Raw genomic sequence first — 13,248 nt, forward strand, 5'->3', positions numbered from 1 at the left:
CAGACGTGACGATGTGGTGGCAGCACTGTGAGACAGGGCAGTTCTCAGTTCGGGGCCTGTGTTTCTAAGAGCAAACTCCTAGTTCCTGTAGACCTACTGTTTGTGTAATTACCTCCAAGAAGGCACAGGGTTTTCTCCAAAATGGTCTTCCTGGTGAGTCACACATTCCTGCCTTATGGAAACTGCTGCCTTGGTGCAGCCTGAGAGAACTAAGCCTCAGAATTGTGGGTTGGATAACACCAGGACTCACAGACAGAAAGGCTAGTCGGCATTCTGCAAATATGGTTATTTCAGCATTTTCCCTTTGATTTTAAGAAACCTTTCGTAAGCAAGGCAGTGGTGACACATGCCTTTAATCCAGCACCTGGGAGGCAGAGGCAGGCAAATTTCTGAGTTCAAGGCCAGCCTGGACTAAAGAGTGAGTTCCAGGACAGCCAGGGCTACACAAAGAAACTTTGTCTCAAAAAACAAAAACAAAAACAGAAAAGAGAATTCTTTAATAATGACTACCTTGAAAAAAATTTTAATACACACACACACACACTTTTGACAGGGTCTCAATGTGTAGCCCTGGCAGTCCTGGAGCTCACTATGAAGACCAGGCTGGTCTAGCACTCAGAGATCCACCTGCCTCTGCCTCTGCCTCCGGGGTGCTGTGATTGAAGAATGTGCCACCGTGTCTGGCTTTAATGAATATTAATTTTTTTAATCATCTTTGAATTTGTTTCCTTCTATTGGCATGACCATATAATTTTCCACCTTTAAACAGAGTCATATCGAGAGACTTTTCCACTAGTGCACCATTCATCACTGCTGAGATAAATCTAATTGATCAGAATATTAATTTTTGTCACACCTGGCTAAAACCAAGTACAGATATTATAATCAATATTCTGACACCTTTTTTTTTTATAAGTGAGATGGTCCTATGGCCATTTCTCTGCAGTCCATTCCAAGTTTAATAGGAAGACTAAAATAACTCTGTGAAAGGAGTGAGCGTCTGCGGTGGTTTGAATAGGAATGGCTCCCTTAGGTTCATATAGTCCCCAGTGGGTGGAATTTCCAGGCTGGGAAGGTTTAGGAAGGGAGACCTTTGAGGTTACAAAAGGCTCCTGTGATACTCCAGGGCTCTTTCCCTGCCTCATGGCTGTGGACAAAAATCTGAGCTGTCAGCTGTTCCTCTACTCTGCCATCATGGGCTCGCACTCTCTGAAACCGTGAGCCAAATTCAATATTTTCTTTGAAAGCCATCACACTCTCTTTGTGCCCTATCACAGCAATAGAAAAGTAACTAAGATGCCCTCTGAAATAGTTGGCATTAAGCACTTGCTACCGATTTCAAATATCTGTTCAAGAAGTGACTTTTTCAAATGCTTGGTTTGTCAAGTATAGCTCTCCTCTTTCTCAGCTTCTTTCTCTCTCTCTAAGATGAAGTGTGGCCATGTACCTCAGGCTGGGCTCGAACTCACAGTCCAGTCCTGCTCATTTCTGAGTTCTTGGTAGATTAGCAGTCACACCTCCCCTTTCTTCATACTGTTGCCCAGTTGATCCAGCTCCTGGATATTTCCAGAATCTCCTTAAATGAATAGTTTTTAATTTGACCGACATTCCCTATTGGTTTTTATTTTCTCCTTGACCAGTCTTTCCTTTACAGTTTTGATCTCCTTTCTTTAACATTATTCCACTGTTTTTTAACTTTCTTCAGTAAGTATTAGATGGGGCAATGTCTGTTCTTTAAACGTGCATTCTCATTTGGGGTTGTAGACATCCCTGGAGATACTGTGCTGGCTGTAGGAGATACTGCAGGGGTTGTGGTTATCATTTTTCTTTGCTATTCAGTGCAGAGCATTTTACAGAATGAGTTCTGAGTTTCCCTTTGATCCACGGATTTGTTTGGAAGTTCAAGCTTTCTTTTTTAAAATGTGTGAAGTTTTATTGTTCTTTGTGGTTTTGTTCTCTGTTCTTAACTTCTAATTTCATTGCACCGTGGTTAGAAATGAATCTGTGTGATGCTTACTCTTTGATACTTGTAGAAACTGCCTCTGGTACCTAGTAGGAGTTCAGTTCTCTTCACCACAGTTCCAGTTGTGGTAAAGAGAATGTATATTCCTATGTATTGGGCACGCAGCTACATAAATATGCACAAATTAAGCTTACTGACAACTAACAGTTCTTCTTATAGAATAACCTTTTCTTATTAGTGGTCCTCAGAACATCAGTTTGTTTTGTAGTGAGTACTCGGCTTAATTGTAGTTGGGGTGCTTCTTGTGGTTTTCCTCGGCTTCCTGGGCTGTATTTGGTAGCATCTGATTGGTTGACCTGCTTTTACTATAGGATTCCCATGAGTGTGGTCTCTTTGATAGTTCAGGAGTTGTGTTCTAGACACTGCAGTGTGTGAGATGCATTATCTCTGGCTACTGCTGTAGACTCTGTGTTATATAACTTGGAAGAGGTGGAGGTAATTTACAGCCAGCCATGCCTCGCTTGTGTGGAGAGAGTTCAAGGTATTACTTCTCTCTGTTGTTACATCCAGTGTTGAGTCTTCAGCCCTGATCCTAACCCTATGCATTCTGGGTCTTTCGTCTCTTTCATTATTCATGCTGAGTTTGAGCAGGAATGGGTAATGAATGGAATGTGGTGTAAGTGCTCTCATCTGGGACGGAGGAAGTATATCTCACCTCCTACCTTGTGTGTCCACGGTGTTGGGCTTGATTTCCAGCACCCACAGCACCACGATTGGCTCAGAAGCAAGTACGCTCTACAATGTTTATACAATAAAATCCTATTGAAATAACGTCTACAACAGCAGTGGCCACGAGAAAGTGAAGAGCTGGGGCTGGAGAGACAGCTCAGCAGTTAAGAGCAGACTGCTCTTCCGAAGGTCCTGAGTTCAAATCCCAGCAACCACATGATGGCTCACAATCATCTGTATTGAGATCGGATGCCCTCATCTTGTGTGTCTGAAGACAGTTACAGTGTACTTACATATAATAAGTCTTTAAAAAAAGGAAAGTGAAGCACAGAAAAGATATATAATAGTGAAAGTAGCATTAATGTAAGACTATAAATATATATATATAATAAGGAATATATAATATAATATAAGTGAATAAGGAATATATAATATAAGTGAGAAGTAGATGGGAAAGGTCCGAGTTAGATAATTAATAATTAATTAATGCAATTAGATAAAGGAGTGAGAAAAGAGTATACTGAGGGGAAACAAGGTAAACTTAGCAAGCAAAGTTAAGCAAGTCAAAGCTTCCCTCTTGCCTAGGTGATAGAAAAGCTTCTTCCCTAGATTCTTGTGTCAGAGCTCCCTGTACGTGGGGTGTGACTGTGGGATGTACGGTATGTGTGTGCATGTGGTATGTGTGTATGTTGTGTGTATCTGTACATGTAGTGTGTATGCATGTAGTGTGTGTGAATATGGTGTGCATGTGGGATGTGTATGGATGTACGGGGTGTGTGTGTGTGTGTGTGTGTGTGTGTGTGTGTGTGAGATGTGTGTCAGGGGTGGACCTTGTCTTCTAGTCAAACAGGTCAAACCAGGCAGAACAGCAGAGAGACCGAGTTCCAGCTGCCTTGACAAAGACACTGCAAGGCTGTATTTGTACCCCTGAGCTACCCTAGCAAACCGCAGGACTCTGTGGGGGGTAGGAGCCACATGGATGCTATTTTGGTATGTTTTGTAATGCAGCAGGAGGGAGTGTTTTAGCGAGTCTATGCTGAGGCATCTGCAGACTGCCCCCCACCCCACCAAAGTACAGGTCTAGTATAAAATGGAGTTTATTTGTGACATGGGGAGGGGGTCTTGGGAAGGGAGTAGAGGCAGAGGAAAGAAGGGAACAGAGAGAGACAGAAAGAGAGGAGAGGAGGAGAGAGAAAGAAGGCGAGAGGACTGCCAGGAACATGCTGAGGGGGAGAGAGAGAGAGAGAGAGAGAGAGAGAGAGAGAGAGAGAGAGAGAGAGAGAGAGAGAACAGGGAGAGAAGGGGAAGAGAAGGGAAGAGGAGGGAGGGAGAGGAAGAGGAAGAGGGGGAGGGAAAGGAGGAATGGGAGGGAGAGAGAGGCCAAACAATCCTTTTTATAGCAAGCCAGGATAGTACCTGACTGTTGCTAGGTAACTGTTGGGCAGAGCCTAGAGGAGAGGCTGACAGTTCTCACTGGCCAGACTGGTCCCTGTGCCTGCAGGAGTGGGAAATGCCCAAGTTGTTGGCTAACCCTCTGTCTCAGAACCTCAGAGCAAGAGACCATGACCAAGGCACAGCACTCAGTGCTGAGGTGCGAGGGAGGGATCAGCTGCCCTCCCCTGCTTGTTAACCGAGTGCCTTCAATTTCCCTTTGGCTGTGACATGCACACACTTTGTAGATGAGCGTTAATAATCATGAAGACCAACCCTAAGGTATAAGGTGTCATTTCCAGTGGCTGTAGCCCTGGTCTGCACTGAAAGGAGAAAGCCTGCTGATCGCTAGCATCCATCACTCTCTGCTTCCTGATTGTGGGTGCAGCTCCTGCGGCTGGGATGTCCCACCATGAAGGACTGTGCTCTCAAACTGCGAGCCAAGATAAAGCCTTCCCATCCGTCGCTTTTGTTGGGTATCCTGTTACAGCAAAGATGGTAGGCTGTGTCTCACAACGCCTCTGCGAAGATGGCTTGTTTGGTTTGATCTGAACTCCAGTCAAGGGTAGCCTCAAACCTGGCTTTGAAGCGGGTGGGGGTGGGCAGGATTCTCCCCAATGGGCACCAAAGTCAAAAGCCCAGAAGGACAAATCCATGTGGTGAAAGGCAATGTCTTAGGGCGTTTGAGATGCTGTTTCATCATTTTGCTGATTGATGGTTCAAGGAAGCTGTCACCTGCTGTGTGATTGGCACTCGATGCTCAACGCAAAGCAAGAGCAAAGTCGACTTTCCTTGCCAAGAATTTAGCATATGTTAGATGAAAAACTTCCCAAATCAAAAGAAAGCCAAGAGAGGGGTCGTATCCGGCGGTAAATCACAAAGCGGAAGGGCGCGTCGGACCTCACTTCCGATTAGTTCTTGGTTTCTGTATTGTTATGGAGGCGGCGGATAGGGTAGAGAGAAGTGGTGCGGAGAGAAGTGGTAAGATGCTGTTGCCACCGAGGTGGGCAGGCGCTGGGTTGTATGGGAGTCAGGAAAGTCAGCGGAGGGGGAGGGGGAGTGCCAGAGCGGTGTGGCTCACCGGAGATGAGCCTCGGGAGATGAGCTGACACCGGTCTTCATCATCGTCGGGAAGATCGATCGGGAACGTGTGGAACTGGCTTGGGTGGTGAGAGTCACTCAGAGAAGCAGGTCGGAAGGGGAACGGGGTGCTTTGTGTGTTCATTTCTAACTTTTTGTTCCAAGAGCATTGGAGGTTCGCACTCTGTCCTCACACTCTTGGCTCTGTTTTAACACATGCGAGTTTTCTGTTTGAAATAATTTTATGAAGGTAAAAGGGAGATTTGTTTTTTTTGTTTTTTGTTTTGTTTGTTTTTTAAGGCTAAACATAAAGGCGGCCATTAGACTCTGACTTCCAGTTCCTCCCACTATGAGAACGTGGTTAGGGTAGCCTGACCTCTTGGGACCTCGGTCTCCAGCTGTGTGAAGCTAGGTGAGGATATTTTTCTTTTGTGGCTGCACAGTGCATTGGAGGTAATATACACAAAGCAAAGTTCAGAAATTAGATCTGTTATTACATATTTAAAAAAAAAAAACCCAAGTAGAGGGGCCTAGGTGCTCTGACTTCACAGATAATGATCTGGACTGAGCCACAACATAATCAACACCGTCTGGTACCCAGAGAGCTTAGACAGATGAGACATCTCCCTGCAAGCGACAGTTGTCAGATGGGGAGGGAGGGCATCCTGTCTCCTGCAGGTTACATCTCTCTAACATGGAAGGAAGATCTCTGAACTTGGAGAACTCAGGTCTTCCCTCGGGGTTTCCCACGATTCACAGAAAGGGCACAGAGGATAGTTTCTTTCCTGTGAGTCTACCACTCTCCGAGCATTTGGCCGTGTTAAAGGGTGTTCATCATGCTCTACTGAATTGTCTTTCACACACACACACACACACACACACACCACTTTCTGTAAGGCCCAACCATTGACTGGGGCTGGAAGCAACCCTGGCATTGTCCTTGGCTTTCTTATCAGATCAGAAGAGCATGACTTTCAGGCAAAAGCCACAGTTTGTCAGGTGACTCCCTCTCTCATGAGTCCCTCATAAAGCTCAGTCAATATCCCTCCAGCAGACAACATGCTTGGTGAGTGATTTCTAATCTTCCTCCCCACTCCCCATACATGTTTTTTTTTTTTCAGTGCTGGCTGCGCTACAGACATTTCCTTGAATCCCCCATGTAGCCACAACTCCTGTCTCAAGCTCAGTTGGCTTTCTTTGGCACCCCTTCTTTCAAGTCACTTACCTGGGCCACAAGGGTCCCAAAAGTTCTCATCTTCAACATCATAGATGAACCAATGCTACTGTCTCCCGGCCCGCCTTTTCTCCAGCTACCGACTAGATCTCAGGTCAATACACAAACCCCTCTGAAGGCACGTTCCAAAGCGTCAAGGCTTTGCTCAATGTGCACTGGAAGGCAAGAGTCGCCGGGCAGGGCATACAGACAGAACGGAGGATGCAGCAGGCAGAAGTCCTCCCTAAACCTTAGCTACCCCTCCCGTGACTGTAAAGAGAAAACATCAACACCGCTAGAGAGCTCCTTAGAAACAGCCCAACCTTGTCTTCAGGTATTTTGAATGCCGGCCACTGAGCGTTTTGTCATCCTCCATTAGGGGCGCTGTCTTACTGATAAAAGAACCACTTGTCTCCCGAGTATGCGTCAACTGTCAATATTGCCTTTTAGTTCAAGGAGCACAGAAGTACGTCAAGGCACAATTAATTCTAGTTTCATTCGGTTTCTAAAAACAAAGCTGTTTAAAAAAAGGGGGGGGGGAGTTTTTCTATCTGAGGAGTGGAGGCGAAGCCACAAAACCATGTGAGGAGGATGGCAGTCTGGGTAAGAAGTCCTGAGCCAAGTCTGTGCGCCTCGACCTTGTTACTACATATAGAGGTCTCTTCCTGGGAGCAGAAGGGGCTGGTGAGAAAAGCACAAATGCCCTCATACCACAAGTCTCAACCCCGCAAGGTCCCGCAGTTATTCCAAACAGCGCCACCTGCTGGGGACCAGACACAGGAGTCAATGGACCGACTTCTACAGTCCAACCACAAGAAGCACCTTTCTCTCTCTACCTACCCTGTGCTGCAGCCCACAGGGAGGAGGCTTTGTAATTGCCACGAACACTTTCCAGAGTATAATCTGAAGGAGTCAAAAGTTCCCGGAACGTTTTGTATTCCACTTGCTCAGAAAATTCCTGGAGACACAGATAATCACTGCCTTGTGGTCTTACTTCAGGGAGAGTGACTGGAGAGAGATTTGGCAAGAATGGGACTAAGTCTCACGGCGAATCGGACATAGATGTGCAACACGCCCTGGAAGAGTTTGCGTTAACTTTCCCAGTCTAGGTCTCTGATCCGAACTCTTTGATTGGGTTGATTAACAACTGCTGTCTTCTTCTTTGGCCCTGTGCCTACATGAAAGGCAAAACCACATCCAAATACCTCGAGATAGGAGTCTTCCGGGAGCCCTGTGTCCCAAAAACTAACCTGTTGCCTGGTGTCATTTTAGACAATAAATTAGGATTCCTTTTTTGAGTTGTATACATGGAATTCTCATTCATGACCTGAGAGCCTTGTAAACAAATTATTTTTATTCATTTTTGGCTGTTGCACTGATATTTCTTTTATTAACAACATAGTGAGAAGAGCCAAGAATAAACCAAATTTACTCTTAAGGGATTGAAAAGAAAAAAATCTCCAGGGCTGCCTTTCCCACGGGCTCTTCTGCCTTGGAGTCTTTGAATAATTTTTGGAACATATTTGGCAAAGCCTTTCAGGAGAATTATACGCAATTCTGAGAAAGGTTCATTTAGAACTGGAAAATCTGTGAGAATACAAAGTTCTACAACTATCTCCATGAACCCACATGACCTCCTTGGACACTGGACTAGTCCCTGATGACTGTGGAAATTTCCATTGCAAAGCCTTGTCTAGAAAAACACCACCGTACTCTGAGGAATGCTTAGGGGTACAAAGTTATCCCAAAGAAAACTTATCTGGCCCTTTTCAAAGTTATGCATGCGAAAGGTTTCTTAGCTTGTAACCACAAGTTACCAAATTCCAAATATGATTAAGATGAATCCCCGACTATTTGCACTAATGAGTAGTTACTCAAGAATTGCTAAGATAATCAATTTTGTTGCAGTAAAATTAGTTATAGAGAAATTATTCTTAAAAGGCGTTATTTACTCTTTTGGTTTATTTAATGTATCTGTGCCTGTGTGAATGTATGCCCATATAAATTTATATGCACCATACTCATGCCTGCCATTTACAGAGGACAGAAGACAGCATCAGGTCCCCCTGGAAATGGAGTTAGAGAGTTTCGTACCACAGCGTGTGTTCTAGAAACCAAATCTTCATCCTCTGCAAGAATACCAGCTCTTAATTCCTGAGCCATCTCTCCAATTTCCATTTTAAATACTTAAACCAGTGGTTCAAAACCTTCCTAATCCTGTGACCCTTTAATACAGTTCTTCATGTTATGGTGACCCCCCCACCCATACAATTATTTCATTGCTACTTCATAACTGTAATTTTGTTACTGTTATGAATTATAATTCAAATATTTTTGGAGTTAGAGATTTTCCAAACGGGTTGCAACTCACAGTTAAATAGTTTGCCCAAGTAATTTTGTTTTGTGCTCTCAGTACTATATAAAGAATTCCAGCAGCTCTGGTTCCCCTTTACACGTAGAGGGATTTTCTGTCTTTTTTTCCATTTCACCCATCCTAATGGGAAAATTCATGCTAGCTTTCAGTTTGTTGGAATGGAACGGTCTTCAATCAGATCAGGGTCACTTTTCCCCTCAGAAGTCAGGTGTAGAGAGCTGGCTGTGGTGAAGCAGGAAGGTCAGAGTTCAAGGTCATCCTTAGCTACATAATGAGTCTGGTTGGGCCTACATGAGAAGACTCTCTCTCAAAACATTACATGGGAGCCTCTATTTCTGGTGATCATGCTAGGACACCCGGCCTGTCTCAGAAGCTTAGGTGTATCTTGACCCACTCTCTCCTGTGTATGCTAGACATGAAGTACCTTCAGAGTAAAATTCTATGTATTTCTACTTATTCCTTCTACAGTTTGAATTTTAAATTGTAGAGGAACTTGAGTGAACACTGCTATACCATCTCTGACACAAATATTTATCTTTTCAGTTTTATCAGCATATTCAAACCATACAATGGATTTCATCGTGTCATTTCCATTGATGCATATGTGTTTTGATCATGTTCACATACACACACATCATCCTCTGTGCTCCCTCTCCCACTGGTCCCCTGTCTCTTCCCAACTAGTTGTTCTGACACATTCATGTCTTTGTTTGTGGTGAACCGATGAATTTAATTAGAGCCACCTACAGGAACATGGGTACAGGGTTATTCACAGCACATAAGCAATGTGCCAGTGGCTATATGGTCTGATTTTCCTGAGGAACATGTCTCTCCCTCTCTCAGAAACCAGCAATTTCCTATATGTTCAGTGGTGGGGCCTTATGATCTCCCCCTGCGCAGCAACAGTCAGCCATCTGCACATCATTTTCTGATAAGACTGAAGATTTTCATAAACATATAAATGATGAAATTGAGGATTACTTAGTGTTATTGATAAAATCAAAAATGTATTTACAAAAACACTCAGATAAAAAAAAATAGGAACTTTTTTATCAGATAAAAGCTTGGAACTTCCTCTTCCTTAGGGTTTTACTACCACGAACAGACACCATGACCAAGGCAAATCTTATAAAGGACAGGGTTTGATTGAGGTTGGCTTACAGCTTCAGAGGTTCAGTCCATTATCATCAAGGCAGGAACATGGCAGCATCCAGGCAGGCATGGTGCAGGAGGAGCTGAGAGTTCTACATCTTCATCTGAAGGCTGCTAGTAGAAGACTGACTCCCAGGCAGCTAGGGGGGAGGGTTTTAAAGCCCACAACCACAGTGACACACCTACTCCAACAAGGCCACACCTCCTAGTAGTGCCACTCCTTGAGCCAAGCATATCCAAACCATCACAAACTCCATGAGCTCTTCCTCTCTGTATGATAAGATGTTGACAGTCACAATGTTGTACTGGTAATGGAAGTTTCTAGGAGTTCACAAGTACAACACCCAAGTCATTCTCAGAAAACAGTGTTCTACAGCAACTGCCCCACACACACACTTTTTCTTCCCCTTTTCTACAGTGTTCCCAAGACTTGGAGGGAGTGGTCTAGATGTCACACTTAGGGGCTGAGCATTCAACAGCCTCCTCCTCTCAGCACATAGGTCATTTATACATCTGTGCAGTTGCTAATGGAAGCATCTCCAATACAAAGATGTCTAAGGAAGTGTCTTAGTCAGGACAGGAGCTCAAACAGGGAAGAATCTGGGAAGCAGGGGCTGATGCAGAGTCCATGGGGGAGTGCTGCTCCCTGGATTGCTCCCCAAGGATTGCTCAGCCTGCTTTCCAATAGCACCCAGACCAGGCTGGCCCCTCCCACAATGGGCTGGGCCCTCTCCCATCAATCACCAGTGAAGAAAACACACTACTGGCCTACAACCCAACCCTAAATGGGTTCCCTTGTCTCAAATGACTATCCTGTATCCAGTTGACATTAAAAAAAAAAAAAAAAAAAAAAAAAAAAAAAAAAAAAAAAAAAAAAAAAAAAAAAAAAAAACCAGCCAGGACAGGAACCACAGTGTGAGCCTCTGGGGAGGCAGAGTACACACCAACCCTTTAAAAAGAGAAGAAATGTGCAAGCAAGGTACTGCACGATTAAACTCATGCCTCACCAACATTCTCCTTGCCTTTGCAGAGCTGTGTCTGTATGACCCTCCTGAGGTCCCGAATGCTACATTCAAAGCCCTCTCCTACAAGAACGGCACCATCCTAAACTGTGAATGCAAGAGAGGTTTCCGCAGACTAAACGAGCTGATCTATATGCTTTGCTTGGGAAACTCCTGGAGCAACAACTGTCAGTGCACAAGCAACTGTAAGTGTCCCCTTTGTGACCTGGATGGGAAAGGAACTAGGGGTAAATGGAGACAGGCTCCAGCTCCCAGAAATGGTGGATGGATTTTATGAATAACAGATTTTAAAGGCTGCTGTAATATCCATTCATCTAACATTATTTAATGACGTTTACCTGGTCTAAGAACTAGGCTTGCGAAGTTCTTGACCAAGCCTGAGCCAGTCTGAAGGATCCCATGACTTTGCTGTTGGCTTCTCCTCTCCCGTGAGTTCAGAAGTCTCCTTCACACAGCCTGTTTCTGAACTCAGTTTCTTCTCCATTCTGGGGTGTGCATATGTAGAGTCCAGCTCACACATTTTAACCTGGTTTTCTGGAAAGAGAGATGGGTAAGGAACGGGTTGCAAGAGAAATCACATGGAGAGGCACAAAAACACATGGCTTCTGGTTTAAGTCTCCATCTTTAATGCCTTTTTCCCAAGAAAAAGGCAGACCAAGCCCCTCCCCTGAAGGCTGGAAACCAGTTCTTCTTGTTCTTCAGGAAGTGGGTGGTCAGGTTGTTGGCTGCTATTCTTGAGAGCAGTGGGCAGGGGGAGGTCACATGCATACATATTTTTTCATTGCATATATTCATTATACACAGTACTGTGTTACATAAGAATATCATCATAGCCGGGCGATGGTGGTGCATGCCTTTAATCCCAGCACTTGGGAGGCAGAGGCAGGTGGATTTCTGGGTTCGAGGCCAGCCTGGTTTGCAGAGTGAGTTCCAGGACAGCCAGGACCACACAGAGAAACCCTGTCTCAAAAAACCAAATCCAAAACAACAACAAGAACAACAAAAAACCCACCACCAACAACAAAAGAATATAATCATGCAGGTATACACTGTAGAATGAGCATTTTCTCTTCCACCTGAAACCCTCCACTCTCTCCTCTATTCCCCCTTCTCTCCATTATTAACTTTGGATTCCTTAGACAGTTTTCTTGTACTTTCGGGTTATATAGACATACTTATGTTTAGTTACCTATAGAAAGTCTAGGAGCTGAAATTAAAAACATATTTCTCTTTCTGGGGATGGCTTAATTTGCTTAATATTGTTATCTCTAGGTGCATTTAGTTTCTTCTTTATGGCTGGAAAAAAATCCCATCCTAGCTGAGCTGAGGCTAGTGGCACATGTCTTTAAACCCAGCACTCAGCAGCCAGAGTCACGTGGATCCCTGTGAGTTTGAAGCCAGCCTGGTCTGTATAGTGAGCTCCAGGCCAATCAGGACTGACTAGTGTGTGTGTGTGTGTGTGTACACATATATTCAAGAAAATCTATATATTCCACATTTGCTTTAATCATTCTTTTGTTGTTAGACACCCAGGAGGGTCCCATAACTAATCTGTTGTTCCAGTGACCTTTATTTTTTGACCATGAGGATGGAGTGGGTCAGCAAGCCAAACCTTGAGTGGTGGGCAGAGTTTAAAGATGGCTGCTCTATTGCCTGGCTTCCTCATTTTCCAACCATCTCCCTTCACCCAAAGCTGGATTCCCATTGTACCCTCACTGAGATGCTCACCTGTAACTTCTCTGCCAGTTCTTCACAAGGGCAGGAGTTTTCTGACCATTGCCTTAAGAGCACCCTTCTCCAGCTTGGACTGCTTTGAACCATGAGAGGGAAGTGGAGGAGGGAAATGAACGCTGTGGAGTTAGATTACTCCCAGCTGCCATGAGCCACACTGGCAGCACTGGTGACAAGGAACGAAGCCTCCTATGTCTCATCCACGTGTTCACAACGATTGCCCACGAGGAGAATCTTGCATTTCCTCTAGGAACATGATGCATTCAATGTCAATATGCCTATGAGTATGGAGAAGTCAGTGCTAGGCTGGGTGTGCTGGCCCCATCCAAGGTGCCCTCCTGAGCCCTGCCTGGATAGGGTGCCTGAGCACAGCTGATGTGCCGCTCGGGGGAGGCAGAACAGAGCCCATAGCGGTGGTACACAGTCCGTGTTCTCCCTGAACGGGAAACGGCGGGGTAGGGATCTCCGGTGTATACCGGGCACCACAGGCGAACCGCTGTGGGTCTGAATGGAAGGAGGAATCTCCCAATCCACCAGGGTCCCCCCAGTCCAC

General features: G+C 44.9%; 1 protein-coding gene and 1 long non-coding RNA gene across 2 annotated transcripts in view; one reads left to right on the forward strand and one right to left on the reverse strand.

Moving 5' to 3' along the window:
- Window positions 1–13,248, forward strand: part of Il2ra (interleukin 2 receptor subunit alpha) — a 38,915-nt gene that overhangs the window by 10,183 nt on the left and 15,484 nt on the right. The window contains exon 2 of the mRNA XM_052157201.1: window positions 10,973–11,149. Coding sequence (XP_052013161.1) covers window positions 10,973–11,149 — 177 coding nt within the window. The remainder of the gene's footprint in view (window positions 1–10,972; window positions 11,150–13,248) is intronic.
- On the reverse strand, window positions 9,837–12,992 carry LOC127664924 (uncharacterized). Its single transcript, XR_007973280.1, has 3 exons — window positions 12,693–12,992; window positions 11,303–11,498; window positions 9,837–10,212 (listed from the first exon to the last, which is right to left on the reverse strand). It is a non-coding gene; the product is annotated as an uncharacterized LOC127664924 (long non-coding RNA).

This window comes from Apodemus sylvaticus, chromosome 14 (assembly GCF_947179515.1).
Source record: "Apodemus sylvaticus chromosome 14, mApoSyl1.1, whole genome shotgun sequence".
Classification (NCBI taxonomy): domain Eukaryota; kingdom Metazoa; phylum Chordata; class Mammalia; order Rodentia; family Muridae; genus Apodemus; species Apodemus sylvaticus.